Genomic DNA, 21245 nt, shown 5'->3' with positions numbered 1-21245 from the left:
GGACCATAAAGTAGAGGAGCAGAATTAAACCATTTGTCCTATCAAGTCTGCTCCATCATTTGATCATGGCTGATATGTTTCTCAATCACATTTTCCTGCCTTCTCCTTGTAACTTTTGATTCCCTTACTAATCAAGAACTTATCTATCTCTGACTTAAAGACACTCAATGACTTGGCTTTCACAGTCTTCTGCAGCAGTGAGTTCCAGAGATTTACCGTTCTCTGGCTAAAGAAATTCCACCTTCTCTCAGTTCTGAAAAGGTTGTACCTTCACTCTGAGGCTCTGCCCTTGGGTCCTAGTCTCTCCTATTGGAAATATCCTCTCTACATCCATTCTATCCAGGTGTCTCAGTATTCTAAATTTCAATGAGATGTCTCCTCCTCCACCTAAACTCTCAAGTACAAGCCAACAATCATTTCTCATATCCCCAGGATCATTCAGTAAACCTTCTCTAGACCTCTTACAATGCCAACACGTTGTCCCTTCCATATGGGGCCCAAAGCTACTTATAATATTTCATGTGCAGTTTGACCACAGCCATATACAGCTTCAGTAGTACATTCCTAATCTTGTATTCACATCAGGATGTCTACAATACTAATGTTACGTTTGTCTACATAACTGCCATATAAGTCTGCATTTTAACCTGAAGAGAATCCTAAACTAGGACTCCTAAATCCCTCTCTTTCAATTTGCAAAGTCTTTGCCCATTTAGGAAAAAGTGTATGTTTTTTCTTCCTACTGAAGTGCATAACCTCATACTTTCCCATATTGTCTTCCATCTGCCACTTTTGTCCAAGTCCTTGTGCAGCCTTCTACTTCCTCAACCACTACCTATTCTTCCACCTATCATCTGCCAACTTTGTAACAATGCCCTTGTTTCCTTTGTTAAAGTGCAAAGTTATGTTCCTAACCCAGCAGAACTCCATTCATCACTGGTGCCTTCCTGAAAGAAATCTTTTATCCACCTACTCTCTGCCATCTGTCAATCAGCCAATCCTCTATCAATGCCAGCACCTAACAACTCGGGTTGTTCACAGCATCCTGTACGGCACCTGGTGAAAGGTCTGCTGGAAATTCCATTAAATCACATCTTCTAGCTATCCTTTGTCTAGATATATATCATTCATGTGAAATAAACAGTGGAGGAGTGCAAAACAATCACGTTTTGGAGATTATCTCTTAATCCCTTCTGAATGTTGCACATTAAACTATTTGTCATTATCATGCCATTATTTTTCCAGTTAGATCTGGCCCATCTGTACTAACTGCAAGTGCTAAGCTGTGACCTAATGCTTTTTTCTAATCTAGTTTGTTTGGCAGAACCAACAGAATTTGAAATCTATTTAACAGCATAGATATTTCTCTAATTACTTTCACCTTTGATATATGAGCTGATATCTCTATCATTTCTTTTAGACATATCATCCAGCATGTTATGAAGATTACAAAAATGTGAGTATGAACATGAAGTATTTTTATCAGAAATTATATAAATATAAGTTGAAATATATTTGATATACAAAGTAGAATTTAAACAACATTTTGAACAGCAAAGTTTGGATGTAGTGCCAAGAATCCTACAGCAATTCTGAGGTGGATTTTGTACTGTTTACAAGAGCAGTATGTAATTAAGAATATAAAATTCAGATAAAAGGAAATTTTAATTGTTTTATCAAATATTCATTATGAAAACTGCTTTTAGATGTTCATATTTTTCATTACCTTTTTAAGGCTTCATTTACTGATACAACTCCATCTCCAAGTGAAGCTCCGATAGAAAATCCACTACATTCAGTCCTTAAACAGGAACAGTTGACTGGTAGTAGCAAGACCTCTGATGCCACGAACAGCTGTGAAGATACTGGGAATGAGCGGAGCTGTGTCTTGACAAATGATAATAAAACTGAAAAAGATAGTGCACCTGTTAAAGTGGAAGCAGTCTAGGTCTTTGATGAAGAAAAATGATTTTTTTTCACTATTACAAACTTGAATATTCGAAGAAGAATCAGATGCAAGATGACTGGTTGGATTTGATGTATCCTTTTGTATGAGGGTGACTTTCATATGACACTGAAGTGATACTACCTCTTGCTATGTTGAAATCATTGGGAAACTTGCAAAGCAGCAATAGTACATGTTACCTTCAAGGAACATGTCAAATTGAAACCATTTGTTTTATATTTTTTATTATTTGAGGCAGGGATCTCAGCAGAAGTTATATTGAATACATTTTGGTATTTGTATGTTCAACTGCATGTGCAGTTCAGGTGTGTATTACTGAGTGCTGCAAATGAATGAATGCACTTGGGGAATGAAAATGTTACTTTTGTAAGAATGTAAATTCTAAAACCAATAAAATATTTTTGAAATATGGTTTGTGTACAGTTGATGCAAAGTATTTAAGTTGATTTTTTATTTATGGTGCAATTGAATGCGTAAGTTTATTTAGGAAATAAAATTTATTATAAAACTATGGGATCTGAACTATTAAAAACTGATAATAAAACTTGATATTTACCTAAGTTACTTTGTTCCTGCATTCGTAGTTTTGATTTACTAAATCTTCATACAGCTAAAGGATCTATGCACCTGAAACAAATGCAGTGTTGAAACCATTAGAAGTTAACCTTGTATGTACTGAACTAAATAAACCATCTCCATACAAAAATTTTCTGTTTTTTTATTTATATAATTCTCAATCTGAGTAACATAGAAAATCTGAATATTAGCTTCAATCAGGCAACATTATGCACAGTATTCCAGCCACCATGCATTTTAAATTTGGTATTAACTAAATTAAGCAGCAAGTATTTCTGGTTTTGAGATTTTATTTGATATGTTCCATGGGAATGAATAGGGTTTCATTCAAGTTCATGCCATTTAGCTAGATGATCTGTATTTTCATACACCTACCCTAACACTTTTTTTTGTGGGAGAGTGTTACTGCTTAAGCCAATATATGTTAGCACAGTAGAAGTTTTGCAAACTAATACATGACATGGTTTGGAGATGCAGGTGTTGGACTGGGGTGTACAAAGTTAAAAATCACACAACACCAGGTTATAGTCCCAACAGGCTAAATTGGAAGCACACTAGTTTTCGGAGTGACGCTCCTTCATCAGGTATTATTTAATTTGACTACTTGCTGTACCTTTATGCTGAGTTTAAGTACAAAGGCCAAACTAGCTACTCTATCTTTCAAAGTGGACATTCACATTTTCCCACATGGTATTCCATCAACCAAACCTGCTTTAATTATTCTATAATAAGATTGGTGAGGTATTATGTCTAAGGAACAGGAGATTTGACGTTTCGGGCATAAGCCCTTCAGGATTCCTGAAGAAGGGCTTATGCCCGAAACATCGAATCTCCTATTCCTTGGATGCTGCCTGAACTGCTGTGCTTTTCCAGCAACATGTTTTCAGCTCTGATCTGCAGACCTCACTTTCTCTTCGAGGTATTATGTCTAGCACACACATGTTGGACTAAGTATTAATCAAGTTTTCTGTATAGGAATCTGGGTAACTGATAATATTGAGTAAATTAGCTGGTGAACATACAAACTATGTCTTACAATTTCAATTGTAAAAGAAAATTTAATGAAGTTTAAAATATGTGGATGAAAGTATGTATTGAAAATTAGAAGGAAGTGTGCTAAGAGATGAGGTGGTTGAACAATACAAGGTTAAATGGAGTGGAACCAATACTGAAGATTAAATCTAATGAACATCGTCTGCTCTTAGATCAGCAAATAGAAAAGATCTGAGGGAGTAAGTACTGCAGGAAAGCTTTGCAGTTATGCAATGTGACAAAATTATCAAAAGTTGTGGAACAATAATGAAGTTGAAGAAATGGCTTCATTGGATATTGGGGTATAGTTTTTAAATCATTTATGGGATATGGGTGGTATTGGTAATATTAGCATTCGTTACTTTAATTTTATTTAGAATCAACTTGTTGAATTGATGTATTCTATACAATGAATGAACCCCATAGTTGTCTATGAAAACCTGGGATTTTGGCTGAACAACATTTCAAAGACTTGAGGGGACAGGGATGTTGTCGGTTAGACTTGGAGGTGATAAGGTGCAGTTATTTCCAAAGAAAAGTAGGCTTCAAGATGCTGATTTTCATGATCTAGGAATGTGAAGGGGACAACATCATTGCCTATTGTTTATGGGGCATGTCTCACTTTCCAAAACCTGTGATTAAGTACTGAAGGAAAAAATAATATTTTGAGACGGTGTACTTGGATACTGTCTTGGTCCTATCTGACACTGTGATTGGCCAGCTGAAAATTTATTGGTGCAAAGCAAATTAATTTCCAATCTATGTTATTATATGAGTTTAATATCTAAAGTTACAAACCGAACATGACCTCGAGGGGGTTATAACACCTCGTGCTTGACTAGCTCCCTGGACGGTCTGAATTTCCGAAGACCTGATGGTGCTGAGCTGGTAACGGTGGGAAGTAAAATGTTCACAAAACGCGTGGTCTTGGAGGAGATGCTGGTGTCTGGCTGAACTTCATAACTCTGTTGATAAGTAAATTTATTTCCTGGCTGACGACTTTCTCTCATTTACCAATGGGTACTTGGTTTTTATGTGCCCTCCTTGGATGTTTGCTGCATTTTCTTTGCATCAGCCATAGTGATGATTAAATACCTGAATATATGCCGGCTCCTGATCCAAGCAAACACGTACTGCTTAATTTTCTGAGGATTCACTTTTGGTACTGAATACAGGCATTCTGATATACTGCAACAGTTGCATTCCGAAAATCACTATACACTTTCAGTACAAAGTTCATGTTATCCAAACAGCATCCACAATTTGTCAATCATGTTATAGCCAATTCGTGTTGACAAAACATGCATTATGCTATAATGACCTGTATTGCAAACATTGGTGAACATCCTTACCTTTGACCTTACAGAGGGCAAGTCATTGATAAAACAACTTAGTTTAGGACAAATTCTAAGTTGATAGATGAAAAAATACCATGCTGGTTTAATTATGGGGGAAACGAAGTTTGGTTGTGTGTAAGAGCACTTCTGGATATGAAAAAAGCAATGGAAAAAAAGGCAAAGTCTTAAAGCAGGGTTTTTGTGCTGCCATGGTAACATCCCTACCTTTGGCCCAGATGACCTAGGTTCAAGTCCCACCTGCGCAAGACATGTTTGAACAGTTTGATACAGCAATAAAGTCCTAAAGAAATACTCTGCTTGGCTGAGATAATTTAGTTTTAGCAATGACAAAAAAACATTTCTGCAAAACATAATTTCAGACAGTTGGGTTTGACTTAAACTGAGCCACAAGTATTCAGCAAATTATTGGTTAAGTGCAACCCTATAACACTGATGAGAACACCTGTCATTACATTGCTGCTGATTGAGAGTACACTGGTCGAGTTGTAATTGGATAAATTAGACTTGCTCTGCTTTTTGTGGCCAGGACATAACTGGAGATGGTACTGAGCTGGCAGGTTGGAACTAGGTAAGGTAGGGGGACAGGAAATGAAACTGGTGAAGTCCACATTGATGCCCTGGGTTGAAGTGTTCCGAGGTGGAAGATAAGGCGTTCTTCCTCCAGGCATTGGGTGGTGATGGACTGGTAGTGGAGGAGGCCCAGAACCTGTATGTCCTTGGCAAGCGGGAGGTGGAGTTGAAATGTTCGGCCACGGGGTGGTGGGGTTGATTGGTGCAAGTGTCCCAGAGATGTTCCCTAAAGCACTCTGCGAGAAGACATCCTGTTTCCCCAATGTAAAGGAGACTGCATTGGGAGCAATAGATACAATAAATGACATTTGTGGATGTGCAGGTGAAACTTTGATGCATGTGGAAGGCTCCTTTGGGGCCTTGGATGGAGGTGAGGGGGGAAGGTGTGGGCACAGGTTTTGCAATTCCTGTGGTGGCAGGGGAAGGTGCCAGGAGGAGATGGTAGGTTGTTAGGGGTCGTGGACCTGACCATATAATCACGGAGGGAACGGTCTTTGCGGAAAGTGGAAAGGGGTGGGGAGGGAAATATTCCTGGTGGTGGGGTCTGTTTGTAGGTGGTGGAAATGTCGGCGGATGATGTGGTTTATGTGAAGGTTGGTGGGGTGGAAGGTGAGGACCAGGGAGGTTCTGTCCTTGTTGCAGTTGGAGGGGGTGGGGTTTGAGGGCGGAGGTACGGGACGTGGATTAAATGTGTTGGAGGGCATCTTCAACCGCATGAGAAGGGAAATTAAGGTCTGGTGTGTTCTGTGGTGGAACTGGTCCTCGTGAGAGCAGATACGGTGGAGGCGGAGGAATTGAGAAAAGGAGATAGCATTTTTGCAGGAGGTAGGATGGGAAGAGGTGTAATCAGGTAGCTGTGGGAGTCAGTGGGTTTGTAAAAATGTCAGTGTTAAGTCGGTTGTCATTGATGGAAATGGAGAGGTCCAGGAAGGGGTGGGAGGTGTCAGAGACGGTCCAGGTGAATTTAAGGTTGGATGGAATATGTTGGTGAAGTTGATGAACTGCTCAACCTCCTCAGGGTAGCACGAGGTGGCGCTGATGCAGTCATCAATGTAGCAGAGGAAGAGGTGGGGAGTGGTGCCAGTGTAACTATGGAAGATGGACTGTTCTACATAGCCAACAAAGAGACAGGCATAGCTGGGGCCCATGCGGGTGCCCATGGCTACCCCTTTTGTCTGGAGGAAGTGGGAGGATTCGAAGGAGAAATTGTTAAGGGTGAGGACCAGATCAGCGAAACAAATGAGAGTGTCAGTGGAAGAGTACTGGTGGTGACTTCGGGAGAGGAAGAAACGGAGGGCTTGGAGGCCCTCGTCATAGCGGATGGAGTTGTCAAGGGTTTGGATGTCCATGGTGAAGATGTGGACTTGGGGCTAGGGAAATGGAAGTCTTGGAAGAGGTGGAGAGTGTGGGTTGTGTCTCAAATGTATGTGGGGAGTTTCTGGACTGGGGAGATAGGACAGTATCGAGGTAGGTGGAGATGTGTTCGACGGGGCAGGAGCAAGCTGAGACAATGGGTTGGCCGGGGTGGTCAAGCTCGTGAATCTTGGGAAGGAGGTAGAATCGTGCGGTGTGGGGTTCCTGAACTATGAGTTTGGAAGCTGTGGGTGGGACATCTCCTGAGGTGATGAGGTTCTGCATGGTCTGGGAGATGATGGTTTGGTGATAGGGGATGAGGTCATGGTCGAGGGGGCAGTAGGATGAGGTGTCTTCGAGTTGACATCTGGCTTCAGCGGTGTAGAGGTCAGTGCACTAAACCATCACTGCACCCCCTTTATCTGCTGGTTTGAGGGTGAGGTTGGGATTGGAGCAGAGGGAGTAGAGGGCTGCGCGTTGTGAAGGTGAGAAGTTGAAATGGGGGAGGGAGGTAGACAGGTTGAGACGGTTAATGTCTCAGGAGCAGTTGGAACTGAAGAGATCGAGGGTGAGTAATAGTCCAGCACGGGGTGTCCAGGTGGATGGAGTGTGTTGGAGGCGGGTGAAGGGGTCCTCGGCAGGTGGGCAGGAGTCCTGATTGAAAAGACTTGAACCTAGGCCTTCTGGCTCAAAGATATGGACATAATCAAGGTACCACATGAGATCAGACATACCTGGCCAAATTATAAAGGAATATGTATGACTTGCTAGCCATTATGGAAACTTGATTGCAGCAAGGTTTACCAGGTTAGGAGTCTGAATATTATAGTCAATTTGACATTTTGGATAGACAGATAGATAATTCTGTAAATTAAGGATGAAATTACTATTATAACCAGAGATGATCTTAGCTGGAATCAGCAAGGATGTAAATTCAGTTTTGATAAAGAAATATAGGAAAGGTAAGAGGTCACTTGCAGAAGTAGCTTACAGGCTCCCTCAGTGGTTACACTACAGAACAGAACACATGTGAAGAAATGAATATGCAAGAGGTACTGCAATGATCATCAGTGATTTCAATTCATTAAATGAATCAGATTGCCTGGGAAATAAGACTGTAGAGTATAATGGGACAATTTCTCAAACTTCATGTTCAAGAGCCTATCAGGGAGCAAGCAATTCTATAAATTCTGAAGAAGAGTCATTGTGGAAAGAGTCACTTTCTATCTCCACAAATATTGACAGATATGCTGAGTTTCTCCAATACTTTGTTTTTCAGATTTTCAGCATCTGCAATATTTTGCTTTTATTTAGGCTATTCTAGACCTGGTAATAGACATTGAGATACAATTAATCACAATGGCTAAGTGGTTAGCACTGCTGCCTCACAATGCTAGGGACTTAGGTTCAATTCCACCCTTCAGTGTGACGTCTGTGTGGAGTTTGCACATTCTCCCTGTGTCTGTGTGGGTTTGCTTCTGTTTCTTCCCACAGTCCAAAGATTTGGATTTCCAATCATCCAAAGATGTGCAGGTTAGGTGGATCAGCCATTCTAAATTGCCTGTAGTGTCCAGGGATGTGTAGACTAGGTGGATTAGCCACAAGGTGGGTCAGGTTAAAGGGATAGGATTAGATGCTCTTCAGATGGTTGGTGTGGACTTGAGCCAAATGGCCTGTTTCCTCACTGTAGGGATTCTATGAATAATGTCATAGTAAAGAAGGTTCTCTGTGACACCAATTACAGAATTTCACATTTGCTTTAAGTGTGAGAAATGTTGGTCCGAGATTAATATTTTAAACCTAAAAAAAGTTCTGAATGCAAATTTTGCTAAAGTGACCTGTAAAGTTGCCATACTCCACCCAGACCATAGCACTACTCTCAGAGAGAGATGACTGGTGATGGTTTAACCTGAGGGTCACCCTGCATCAGATGAGAGGAGAGATTGAGAAGGAGAGACTCATGGTAACCTCAGCTGGTCAAAGAATTGAACCCATGCTGTTGGAATCAGTCTGCATTGTAAACTAACCATCTGTGCTGCCTCCCAAGCATTTTGCTTTCTGGAGGTGACAGATGTAAATGACAGCTTCTCTAGTCATGCAAAGCCATCTCCAGCATTGCCTTTCAGCAAACTGCTGGGAGATTGAAAGGAAGGTGATGACCTAGTGGTATTTTTGCAAGAATCCAAAATTCAGAAATTCAGCTAATTTGGGACCTGAGTTAGAATCATAGAACATAGAAAGATACAGCGCAGTACAGGCCCTTCGGCCCTCGATGTTGCGCCGACCGAATCCTACCTAACCTACACTAGCCCAATAACTTCCAAATGCCTATCCAATGCCCGCTTAAATGACCATAAAGAAGGAGAGTTCACCACTGCTACTGGCAGGGCATTCCATGAACTCACAACCCGCTGTGTAAAGAATCTACCCCTAACATCTGTCCTATACCTACCACCCCTTAATTTAAAGCTGTGTCCCCTAGTAACACCTGACTCCATTAGCGGTAAAAGGTTCTCAGTGTCGACCCTATCTAAACCCCTAATCATCTTATACACCTCTATCAAATCTCCCCTAAACCTTCTCTTCTCCAATGAGAACAGCCCCAAGTGCCTCAGCCTTTCCTCATAAGATTTTCCTACCATTCCAGGCAACATCCTGGTAAACCTCCTCTGCATTCGTTCCAATGCCTCCACATCCTTCCTATAGTATGGCAACCAAAACTGCACACAATACTCCAGATGAGGCCGCACCAGAGTCTTATACAGTTGCAACATGACCTCAGGACTCCGGAACTCAATTCCTCTACCAATAAAGCCCAGTACACGATATGCCTTCCTCACAGCACTATTTACCTGGGTGGCAACTTTCAGAGATCTGTGTACATGGACACCAAGATCCCTCTGCTCATCCACACTACCAAGTAGCCTACCATTAGCCCAGTAATCCATCATCTTGTTACTCCTACCAAAGTGAATGACTTCACACTTAGCTACATTGAATTCCATTTGCCACCTTTCTGCCCAGCTCTGCAACTTATCTATATCCCGCTGTAACCTACCACTTCCTTCCTCACTATCCACAACTCCACCGACTTTTGTGTCATCCGCAAACTTGCTTACCCAGCTTTCAAGCCCTTCCTCTAGATCATTTATAAAGATAACAAAAAGCAATGGTCCCAAAACAGATCCTTGTGGTACACCGCTAGTAACTGCACTCCAAGATGAACTTAGTCCATCAACTACTACCCTCTGTCTCCTTCCAGCCAGCCAATTCCTAATCCAAACCTCTAATGTATCCTCAATGCCATACCTCCGTAGTTTTAGCATTAGCCTACCATGGGGAACCTTATCGAACGCCTTACTAAAATCCATATACACAACATCTACTGCTTTACCCTCGTCCACTTCCTTAGTCACCTTCTCAAAGAACTCAATAAGGTTTGTGAGGCACGACCTGCCCTTCACAAAACCATGCTGGCTATCCTTGATCACGTTATTCCTATCCAGATGTTCATAAATCTTATCCCTTACCATTCTCTCTAAGACTTTGCCCACCACTGAAGTCAGACTCACTGGCCTATAGTTACTAGGGCTATCCCTACTCCCTTTCTTGAACAAGGGGACCACATTCGCTATCCTCCAGTCCTCTGGTACTATTCCCGTTGACAATGACGACATAAAAATCCAGGCCAATGGCTCTGCTATCTCCTCCCTAGCTTCCCATAGGATCCTAGGGTAAATGCCATCAGGCCCAGGAGACTTATCTATTTTCATCCTCTCCAATATTCCCAGAACCTCTTCCCTGCATATTTCCAGGCCATCCATTCTAATCATTTGTGACTCCATATTCACGTCAGCAACAGTGTCCTGTTCCTGAGTGAATACTGATGAAAAGTATTGATTTAGTGTCTCTCCAATCTCCTCCGCCTCCACACACAACTTCCCACTACTATCCTTGACTGGACCGATACCTACCCTAGTCATCCTTTTATTCCTGAAATTTAATTTTAATAAAAGATATCTGGAATTAAGAAACTACTAATGACTGTTGGAAAAACCATCTAGTTCACTAATACAGAGAATGTACCATCCTTTGCTGGTCTGGGTTAGAAGGACTCCATACTTAGAGCAATTTGATTGACTCTCAACTACCCTCTGAAATGACTTAGCAAGCCATTCAGTTATGTCAATCACTACAAAGTCTCAACATGGCTGAGGAGCTGGTGTATGGGAGAAGGATTCATGTGTTTGGATCATTGGAAGCTGTTTTGTGGTAGAAGTGACCTGTACAAGAAGGACAGATTGCACCTAAATCGGAAGGGGATTAATAAACTGGCAGGGAGATTTGCTCAAGCTGCTCAGGAGGATTTAAACTAGCAAGGTTGGGGGGGAGGGGAGGTGGGACCCAAGGAGATAGTGAGGAGAGATTTCAATCTGAGACTGGTACAGTTGAGAACAAAGGCGAGTCAAACAGTCAGGGCAAGCAGGAACAAAGCAGAGAACAAGGGACGACTGATAAATTAAACTGCATTTATTTCAATACAAGAGGCCTAACAGGGAAGGCAGATGAACTCAGGGCATGGTTAGGGACATGGGACTGGGATATCATAGCAATTACAGAGACGTGGCTCAGGGATGGACAGGACTGGCAGCTTAATGTTCCAGGATACAAATGCTACAGGAAGGACAGAAAACGAGGCAAGAGAGAAAGGTGAGTGGTGTTTTTGATAAGGGATAGCATTACAACTGTACTTTGGGAGGATATTCCCAGAAATACATCCAGGGAAGTTATTTGGATGGAACTGAGAAATAAGAAAGGGATGATCACCTTATTGGGATTATATTATAGACCCCCTATTGGTCAGAGGGAAATTGAGAAACAAATTTGTAAGGAGATCTCAGTTATCTGTAAGAATAATAGGGTGGTTATGGTAGGGGATTTTAACTTTCCAAACATAGACTGGGACTGCCATAGTGTTAAGGGTTTAGATGGAGAGGCATTTGTTAAGTGTGTACAAAAAAAATTTCTGATTCAGTATGTGGATGTACCTACTGGAGAAGCTGCAAAGTTTGACCTACTCTCGGGAAATAAGGCAGGGCAGGTGACTGAGGTGTGAATTGGGGAACGTTTTGGGGCCAGCGACCATAGTTCTATTAGTTTTAAAATAGTGATGGGAAAGGATAGACCAGATCTAAAAGTTGAAGTTCTAAATTGGAAGAAGGCCAATTTTTATAGTATTAGGCAAGATCTTTCTAAAGCTGATTGGGCACAGATGTTCACAGGTAAAGGGACAGCCGGAAAATGGGAAGCCTTCAGAAATTAGATAACGAGAGTCCAGAGACAGTATATTCCTGTTAGGGTGAAAGGAAAGGCTGGTAGGTGTAGGGAATGCTGGATGACTAAAGAAGTTCAGGGTCTGGATAGAAAAAAACAGGAAGCATATGTCTGGTATAGACAGGATAGATCGAGTGAATCCTTAGAAGAGTATAAAGGCAGTAGGAGCATATTTAAGCAAGAAATCAGGAGGGCAAATAAGGGAACATGAAATAGCTTTGGGAAATAGAGTAAATGAGAATCCAAAGGGTTTTTACAAATACGTTAAGGGCAAATGGGTAACTAGGGAGAGAATAGACCCCCTCAAAGATCAGCAAGGCAGCATTTGTGCAAACCCGCAGGAGGTGAGGCAGATACTAAATGAGTATTTTGCATCAGTATTTACTATGGAAAAGGACATGGAAGATACAGAATGTAGGGAAATAGATGGTGACATCTTGAAAAATGTCCATATTAGAAAGGAGGAAGTGTTGGATGTCTTCAAACGCATAAAAGTGGATACATTCCCAGGACCTGATCAGGTGTACCCTAGAACTCTGTGGGAAGCTAGGGAAGTGATTGCTGGGCCTCTTGCTGAGATATTTGTATCATCGTTAGTCACAGGTGAGGTGTCGGAAGACTGGAGGTTGGCAAACGTGGTGCCACTTTTTAAGAAGGGCGGTAAGGACAAGCCAGGGAACTATAGACCGGTGAGCCTGACCTTGGTGGTGGGCAAGTTGTTGAGGGAATCCTGAGGGACAGGATGTACATGTATTTGGAAAGGCAACGACTGATTAGGGATAGCCAACATGACTTTGTGTGTGGGAAATCATGTCTCACAAATTTGATTGAGTGTTTTGAAGAAGTAACAAAGAGGATTGATGAGAGCAGAGCGGTAGATGTGATCTATATGGACTTCAGTAAGGTGTTCGACAAGGTTCGCAATGGGAGATTGGTGAGCAAGGTTAGATCTCATGGAATACAGGGAGAACTCGCATTTGGATACAGAATTGGCTCAAAAGTAGAAGACAGAGGGTGTTGCTGGAGGGTTGTGACCAGTGGAGTGCCACAAGGATTGGTGCTGGGTCTGCTACTTTTCAGCAATTATATAAATGATTTGGATGTGAGAATAAGAGGTATAGTTAGTAAGTTTGCTGATGACACCAAAATTGGAGTTGTAGTGAAGAGGTTACCCCAGATTACAACGGGATCTTGATCAGATGGGCCAATGGGCTGAGAAGTGGCAGATGGAGTTTAATTGAGATAAATGTGAGGTGCTGGATTTTGGGAAAGCAAATCTTAGCAGGACTTATACACTTAATAGTAAGGTCCTAGGGAGTGTTGCTGAACAAAGCGTCCTTGGAGTATGGGTTCATAGCTCCTTGAAAGTGGAGTTGCAGATAGATTGGATAGTGAAGAAGGCGTTTGTTATGCTTTCCTTTATCAGTCAGAGTATTGAGTACAGGAGCTGGGAGGTCATTTTGTGGCTGTACTGGACATTGGTTAGGCCACTGTTGGAATTTTGCGTGCAATTCTGGTCTTCTTCCTATCAGAAGGATGTTGTGAAACTTGAAAGGGTTCAGAAAATATTTACAAGGATGTTGCCAAGGTTGGAGGATTTGAGCTATAGGGAGAGGTTGAATAGGCTGGGGCTGTTTTCCCTGGAGCGTCGGAGGCTGAGGGGTGACCTTATAGAGGTTTACAAAAGAATGAGGGGCATGGATAGGATAAATAGACAAAGTCTTTTCCCTAGGGTGGGGGAGTCCAGAACTAGAGGGCATAGGTTTAGGGTGAGAGGGGAAAGATATAAAAGGGACCTAAGAGGCAACATTTTCACTCAGTGTGTGTACTTGTATGGAATGAGTTGCCAGAGGAAGTTGGAGGCTAGTACAATTGCAACATTTAAAAGTCATCTGGATGGGTATATGAATAGGAAGGATTTGGAGGGATATGGACCAGGTGCTGGCAGGTGTGACTGGATTGGGTTGGGATATCTGGTTGGTACGGACGAGTTGGACCAAAGGGCCTGTTTCCATGCTGTACATCTCTATGACTCTATGAAGGAAATAGATTTGGACAGACCTCCTGGCATCAACCTAGGAATGGAAAAGACAATGGCCAAAATAGCTCTGTCGACCTTGCAGAGCCCACTTTATTAACATCTAGGGGCCAGTGCCAAAATTGGAAGGACTGTCTCACAAGCAACAGCCTGACATCATACTCATGAATTCATACTTTACAGCCAATGTCCCAAACACACCATCCCTATCCCTGGATGTGTCCTGACTCACTGGGTTATGACCCAGCAGAGGTTATGACACAGTAATATGCAGTCAGAGGGGACTTGCCCTGGGAATATTCAACATTGCCTTCAGACACCATGAGGTCAAGCATGGGTTAAACATGTTTCAGGTTAAATATGGGCAAGGACACTTCCTGCTGATTACCACATACTGTACTCCTCAGCTGATGAATCAGGTACTCCTCCATGTTGAACAACACTTTGAGGAAGTACAGAGGATGGCAAGGATGCAAATGTACTCTGGGTGGGGGATTCTAACTATGCCACCAAGAATGGCTCTATGGCACTGATCAAGCTGGTCAGGTCTTACGTGATGGAACTGTTAGACTGGATCTGTGGCAGGTGGTGAGGGAACCAACAAGAGGGAAAAACATACTTGACCTCATCCATATCAATCTGCTGATTGTAGATGCATCTATCCATGACAGTATCAGTAAGAGTGACCACTGCACAGTGTTTGTGGAGACAAAGCCCCATCTTCACCTTGACAATACCCTCCAAAATGATGCGTGGCACTATCACTGTGCTAAATGGAACAGACATTTGAACTGAGTTAGCAACTCAAAACTGGGCATCCATGAAGCATTGTGGGCCATCAATAGCAGCAGAATTGTACTCCAGCACAATCTATAACCTCATGGCCTGGCATATCCCCACTTAACCATTACCATCAAGCCAGGGGATCAACCCTGGCTCAATGCAGAGTGCAGGAGGGCATGCCAGGAGCAGTGCCAGGGAGACCTAAGCTGACGTGTCAACCCTGGTGAAGATACCAAACAGAATTATTATGCCAAATGGCATAAGCGGGAAATGATAGGCAGATCTCAGAGATCCCACAATCAACAGATCAGATCTAAACTCTGCAGTCCTGCTACATCCATTCATGAATAGTGTGGATATTTAACTCACTGGAGGAGGAGGATGCTCCACAAATATCCCTAACCTCCATGACGGAAGAGACAAATACATCAGTATAAAGGAAAAGGTTGCAGCAATCTTCAGCCAGGAGTGCTAAGTGGATAATTTATCTCAGCATCCCCCAGATGTATGCAGCTTTACAGATACCTGTCTTCAGCCAATTTATTTCACTCCACGTGATATTAAGAAATGGTTGGAGGCACTGGATACTGCAAAGACTATGGGCCCTGACAACATTCCGGCAATAGTAATGAAGATTTGTACTCTAGAATTGGTTGCTCCCCTTGCCAAGTTGTTTCAGTGAAATTACTTTTGGTTGGCATGTACCTGACATTGGAGAAAATTGTCCAGGTACCTCCTGTATGTAAAGATTAGATTAGATTCCCTACAGTGTGAAAACAGGACCTATGGCCCAACAAGTCCACATCGACCCTCCGAAGAGTAACCCACCTAGTCCCATCTCCCTCTGACAAATGCACCTAACACTATGGGTAATTTAGCATGGCCAATTCACCTGACCTGCACATCTTTGGACTGTGGGAGGAAACCGGAATACCCGGAGAAAACCCGCATAGACATGGGGAAATGTGCAAACTCCACACAGGTTGGAATCGAACCTGGGAGCCTGGTGCTGTAAGGCAGCAGTGATTACCAATGAGTCAACATGCCGCGTTGTAAAAAGCAGGAGAAATCTAACACAACCAATACCACCCCATCAGCCTACTCACAATCATCAGTAAAGTGATGGAAGGTGATCAACTCTGCTCAGCAATAACCTGTTCAGTGATGCTCAATTTGGATTCCACCAGGGCCACGCAGCTCCTGACCTCATTCCAGCCTTGGTTCAAACATGGACAAAAGAGCTGAATTCCAGAGGTGAGGTGAGAGTGACAGTCATAGAACATAGAAAAATACAGCGCAGTACAGGCCCTTCAGCCCTCGATGTTGCGCCGATCCAAGCCCACCTAACCTACACTAGCCCACACAAGGACTAGCCTACACTAGTGCTTGACATCAAGGCCATCTTTGACCTGGTGTAGAAAAACTGGAGTCAATGGGTATCTGGGGGCAAACTTCAACATTGGTTGGAGTCATACCTCACACACAGGAAGATGATTGTGGTTGTTGGAGGTCAGTCATCTCAGCTTTAGGACATTTCTGCGGGAGTTCCCCAGGCTAGTATCTGAGGTCATCAGCTGCTTCATCAATTCCCCTCTCTCCATCATAAGGTCAGAAGTGAGGATGTTCGCTGATGACTGCACAATGTTCAGCACCATTTACGACTACTCAGATAGTCAAAAGTCTATGTTCAAATGCAACAAGATTTGGACAATATCCAGGCTTGAGCTGACAAGTGGCAAGTAACATTCACACCATAAAAATGCCAGGCAATACCATCTCAAATAAAATACCCTTGCCATTTAATGGTGTTACCATCACTGAATCCTCTAATATCAACATCCTTGGGTTTACCACTGACCAGAAACTCAACTGGACTTGCCACATAAACATGGTGGCTATAAGAGCAGGTCAGCATCTAGGAATACTACAGCAAGTAACTCACCTCCTGACTCTCCAAAACCCATCAACCATCTACAAGGCATAAGTCAGCAGTGTGATGGAATACCCCCCACTTGCATGGATGAATGCAGCCCCAAAAACACTCAAGAGGCTTGACCTCATCCAGGACAAAGCAGTCGGCTTGATTGGCACCACATCCACTAAGATCCACTCCCTCACCTGCGACAATTAGTAGCAGCAGTGTGTGCTATCTACAAGTTGTGCTACAGAAATTCACCAAAGATCATTAGACAGCACCTTGCAAATCCATGACCACTTCCATCTAGAAAGACAAGGGGAGCAGATATATGGGAACACCATTACCTGAAAGCTCCCTTTTGAGCTACTTATCATTCTGACTTGGGAATATTTTGTGCTTCCTTCACTGTTCCTGGATCAAAATCCTGGAATTTCCTCCATAATGGCATTGGGGTAAACCCACAGCAAATGGACTGCAGAAGGTAGCTCATCACCACTTTCTCAAGGGCAACTAGGGACACGCAATAAATGCTGACCAGCCAGTGACACCCACATCCCATAAATGAATTTTAAAAAAGCTGCAACACCTTGGATACCCTGTCATTCAGTAGACAGTTTGCTCATCCACAGTTGCAGACCCCTGAATCACATATCTCAGGTTTTGTTGGAATGGCTAATCCCTTCTTTTCTTTCTCATTCTTCTGAGAGATTTTATAATCAACCTGTTCAGAGAGGTTATTAGACAGCTCTGAAGCAGCTGGGGCTGGAACCTGGTTTCCCGTCACAGAGGCAGGGACACTGCCACTGCACCACAAGATTGATAGCAGAGAAACTTCATAAGACACTTCCCCAACATCATATTTTTTTTTTCGTCTGCTTTATTATGCCACCTGTGAAATCATGTGGTTTTGGATGGTTAATAGTTCAAATTGTGATACACAGTATATTACAATTACGTGAAACAGATTGTACAGACCAGAGCATCCTTACCTAGCCATCATTACAAACATACAAACAAGGAATAAGAGTAAGCCCCTTGGCCCTTTGTGCCTGCTTTGCTGTTCAACAAGTAAATGACTGATCTGATTTTAACCTCAATACTATATTTCTGAAAATCCCTGATAATCTTTCATTCCATTGATAATCAAGAATCTCTCTCTCTCTCTCTAGCTTAAAATTCTTTAATGATTCTACATCCATGGCCTTTTGAAGAAGGGAATTACAAAGACATACAGAACTGAAAGACAAAATGTTTCCTATCTGTGTTGAGCAGACCCTCATTTTTAAACTATGATCCCTCGTTCTGGATTCTCTGGCAAGAGGGAAAATCCTTTCAACATCCACCCAGCCAAGCCCCCACAGGATCTTATGTTTCAATTAATTCACCTCAGACTACTCAAAACTCCAGAGGCCTTTCCTGTCTTCATAAGGTAATCTGTTCATTCTAGGTATTAGTTTAATAAACCTTCTCTGCTTCCAATACATTAACATTCATCCATAACCATGGTTACCAGTACTGTACATGGTATTCAGATGTGTGTCTCACCAATTCCCTGTATAACTGCCCTACTCTTGTATTGAATTCCATTGCAATAAAATATGACATTCTGTTAGCTTTCTTGATTACATGATTTCCTGGTGAGTACCTGCATACTAATCTTCTGTGATTCATGCAGTGGGACACTCAGATCTCTCTGCATCTCAGAGCTCTACAACTTCTCACCATTTCGATAATATGTTTTTTTTTTCATTCTTTCTGGAAAAATGGACAACTTTGTATTTTCCCATTTTCCAGAATTTTGCTCACTCATTTGACCCATCTACATTCCTGTGTAGGCTCCTTATGTCCTCTTCACAACTCAGAATCTTTGTGTCATCAACAAATTTGCTTATCATACTTTTGACCCTTTCATTCAACTCATTCATATAAATTGTGAAAGATGAGGCCTCAGCACTGACCCCCTGACACGTGACTTGTGACATTCTGCCGGCTTGAAAAAGATCCATTTATAGTGACTCTCTGCTTCCTGCTATTCAACCAATTTTCATGCCAATCTGTTACCACCAACATCATGAACTTTTACTTTTCACAATAATCTTTGATGTGGCACCTTAGCTTTTTGAAAATCTAAATACAATATATCCACAGGTTGCTCTTATCTAAAACATAAGTTACTTCTTTTAAAATGTCAATAAATTAGGAAACATGATTTCCCTTTGAAAAAACCATGTTGGCTCTGTCTGATTACCTCAAAACTATCCAAGTTATAATGTCTTTAAAAATAGCTCCTAACATTCTCCATAGGACAACTAGCTGTCCTCTAGTTTTCTGCTTTCTGTCTTTTTGAATAAAGGAGTTACATTAATTATTTTCCAATCTAAAGGGATCTTCACTGAATTTTAGAAAATTAAAAGCAATGCATCAACTATTTCACCAACTACTTATTTTAAGGCCATAGGATTAGGATCCAAGAACTTGTCAATTCACGGATTCAACAGTTTATTCAGTGCTCTTTCATCGGTAACTATGATTTTCTTGAATTCCTCACTCTTTTCAATTCCTAGTTTTTAGTTATTTCTGGGATGCTACTTGTGAACATTGATTTAAAATACCTGCTCGATTTGCCTGCCATCTCTTTATCTTCCATCACTAATTCCCCGGACTCATTTTCTTAGGATCAACACGTATTTTATTAAGTCTCTTTTTTTTTAAATTCCTGAGAAACTGTTTCATATCTGTTTTTATATTTTTGGTTAAAATTCTCTTGCATTGTAATGTTTCCTTCTTATTAATCTTTTAGTGATTCTTTGCTATTTTAAAAATTCTGTTCAATCTGCTGACCTGTCACCTATCTTTGCACAATTACATGTCTTGTGTTTGAGTTTGATTCTATTTTTGACTTTATTTACTTAACAGGTGGGGTCTGTCCCTTAGAATATTTCTTATTTGTTGGCATGTATCTAATCTGCTTTTTCTGGGATACCTCCTTAAACGTTTGCCACTGCATCTCTATTGACTATCCCTTGACCTAAATTTCTAGTTAACCTCCGCTAGTTCTGCCTTCATGTCCTGCTTTTGCTTAAATTCAAAATAGTTAGCTTGGATCCATACTTCTGTCCTGTAATCTGTACATAAAATGCTACCCCGGGATAATTTCGTTAGGTTAGTGACTAATCTCATCTCACTGGGCAAAATCAGGCCAAGTCGAGCCTGCTCTATGGAGGAGAAAGTAAGGTCTGCAGATGCTGGAGATCAGAGCTGAAAATGTGTTGCTGGAAAAGCACAGCAGGTCAGGCAGCATCCAAGGAACAGGAGATTCGACGTTTCGGGCATAAGCTGCACTTTTCCAGCAATAAATTTTCAGCTCGAGCCTGCTCTGTGGCTGGTGCTATGACATGCTGGCCTAAGAAATTGTTCCAAATATTCAATGAATTCCTCCTCTACATTAATTTTTCCCTTTTAATTTTTGCAGTCAATATATGTTTATGTGCTTGTAAGTTTGTCATTTCCTCACTTTCATTTCCAACATTAACCTCTTTTCCACTTATTGCCATAAGACCAGAAGACCATAAGATATAGGAGCAGAGTTAGGCCATTCAGCCCATCAAGCCTGCTCTGCCATTCAATCATGGCTGATTTGTTTCTTAACCCCAGTCTCATGCCTTCTCCCCAAAACCCATGATCTCCTTACTAATCAAGAACTATCTATCTCTGTTTTAAATACACTCAATGACTTATACTCCACAGCCTTCTGCAGCAATGAGTTTCACAGATTCACCACCTCTGGCTGAAGAAATCCCTCTTTATCCCAGTACAAAAGATCTGTACCTTCACTCTGGGGCTGTACCCCTGGGTTCTAGACTCTCTTAATAATGAAAATATCTTTTCCACATTCACTGTACCCAAATCTCTCAGTATTCTGTAAGCTTCAAACAGATCCCCTTTAAACTGCATAGAGTATAGACCTAGAGTCCTTAACTGCTCCTCAGGTGACAAGCCTATCATCAATTGGATCATTCTTCTAAACCTTCTCTGGATTCCCTCCAACACCAGTATGTCCTTTCTTAGATTCGGGGCCCAAAACTGATCACAATATTACAAATGTGATCTTACTAGAGCTTTATACTGCTTCAGAAGTGCATTTCTGCTTTTGTCTTCTAGCCCTCTTGAAACGAATGCTAACATTTCACTTGCCTTCCTACCTAACTGAACCTGCATGTTAAACCTAAAAGAATCCTGGAGTAGGATTCCCAAGTCCTTTTGTGCTTCAGATTTCCAAAGCCTTTCCCATTTAGAAAAATGTGCATGCATTAATTC

At 41.8% G+C, this 21245-nt stretch overlaps 1 protein-coding gene across 4 annotated transcripts in view; it reads left to right on the top strand.

Moving 5' to 3' along the window:
- Nucleotides 1-2647, top strand: part of pcf11 (PCF11 cleavage and polyadenylation factor subunit) — a 39177-nt gene extending 36530 nt beyond the window's left edge. For all 4 annotated transcript variants that reach the window (XM_060825997.1, XM_060825996.1, XM_060825995.1 and 1 more), the window contains exons 15-16: nucleotides 1421-1456; nucleotides 1736-2647. In XM_060825997.1, coding sequence (XP_060681980.1) covers nucleotides 1421-1456; nucleotides 1736-1948 — 249 coding nt within the window. In that variant the 3' untranslated portion in view covers nucleotides 1949-2647. The remainder of the gene's footprint in view (nucleotides 1-1420; nucleotides 1457-1735) is intronic.
- Nucleotides 2648-21245: the final 18598 nt, after the last annotated feature.

Source organism: Hemiscyllium ocellatum, chromosome 6 (genome assembly GCF_020745735.1).
Source record: "Hemiscyllium ocellatum isolate sHemOce1 chromosome 6, sHemOce1.pat.X.cur, whole genome shotgun sequence".
Taxonomy (NCBI): domain Eukaryota; kingdom Metazoa; phylum Chordata; class Chondrichthyes; order Orectolobiformes; family Hemiscylliidae; genus Hemiscyllium; species Hemiscyllium ocellatum.
Note: the sequence above shows the minus strand (reverse complement) of the source record. Positions and strands in the feature narration are given on the sequence as shown.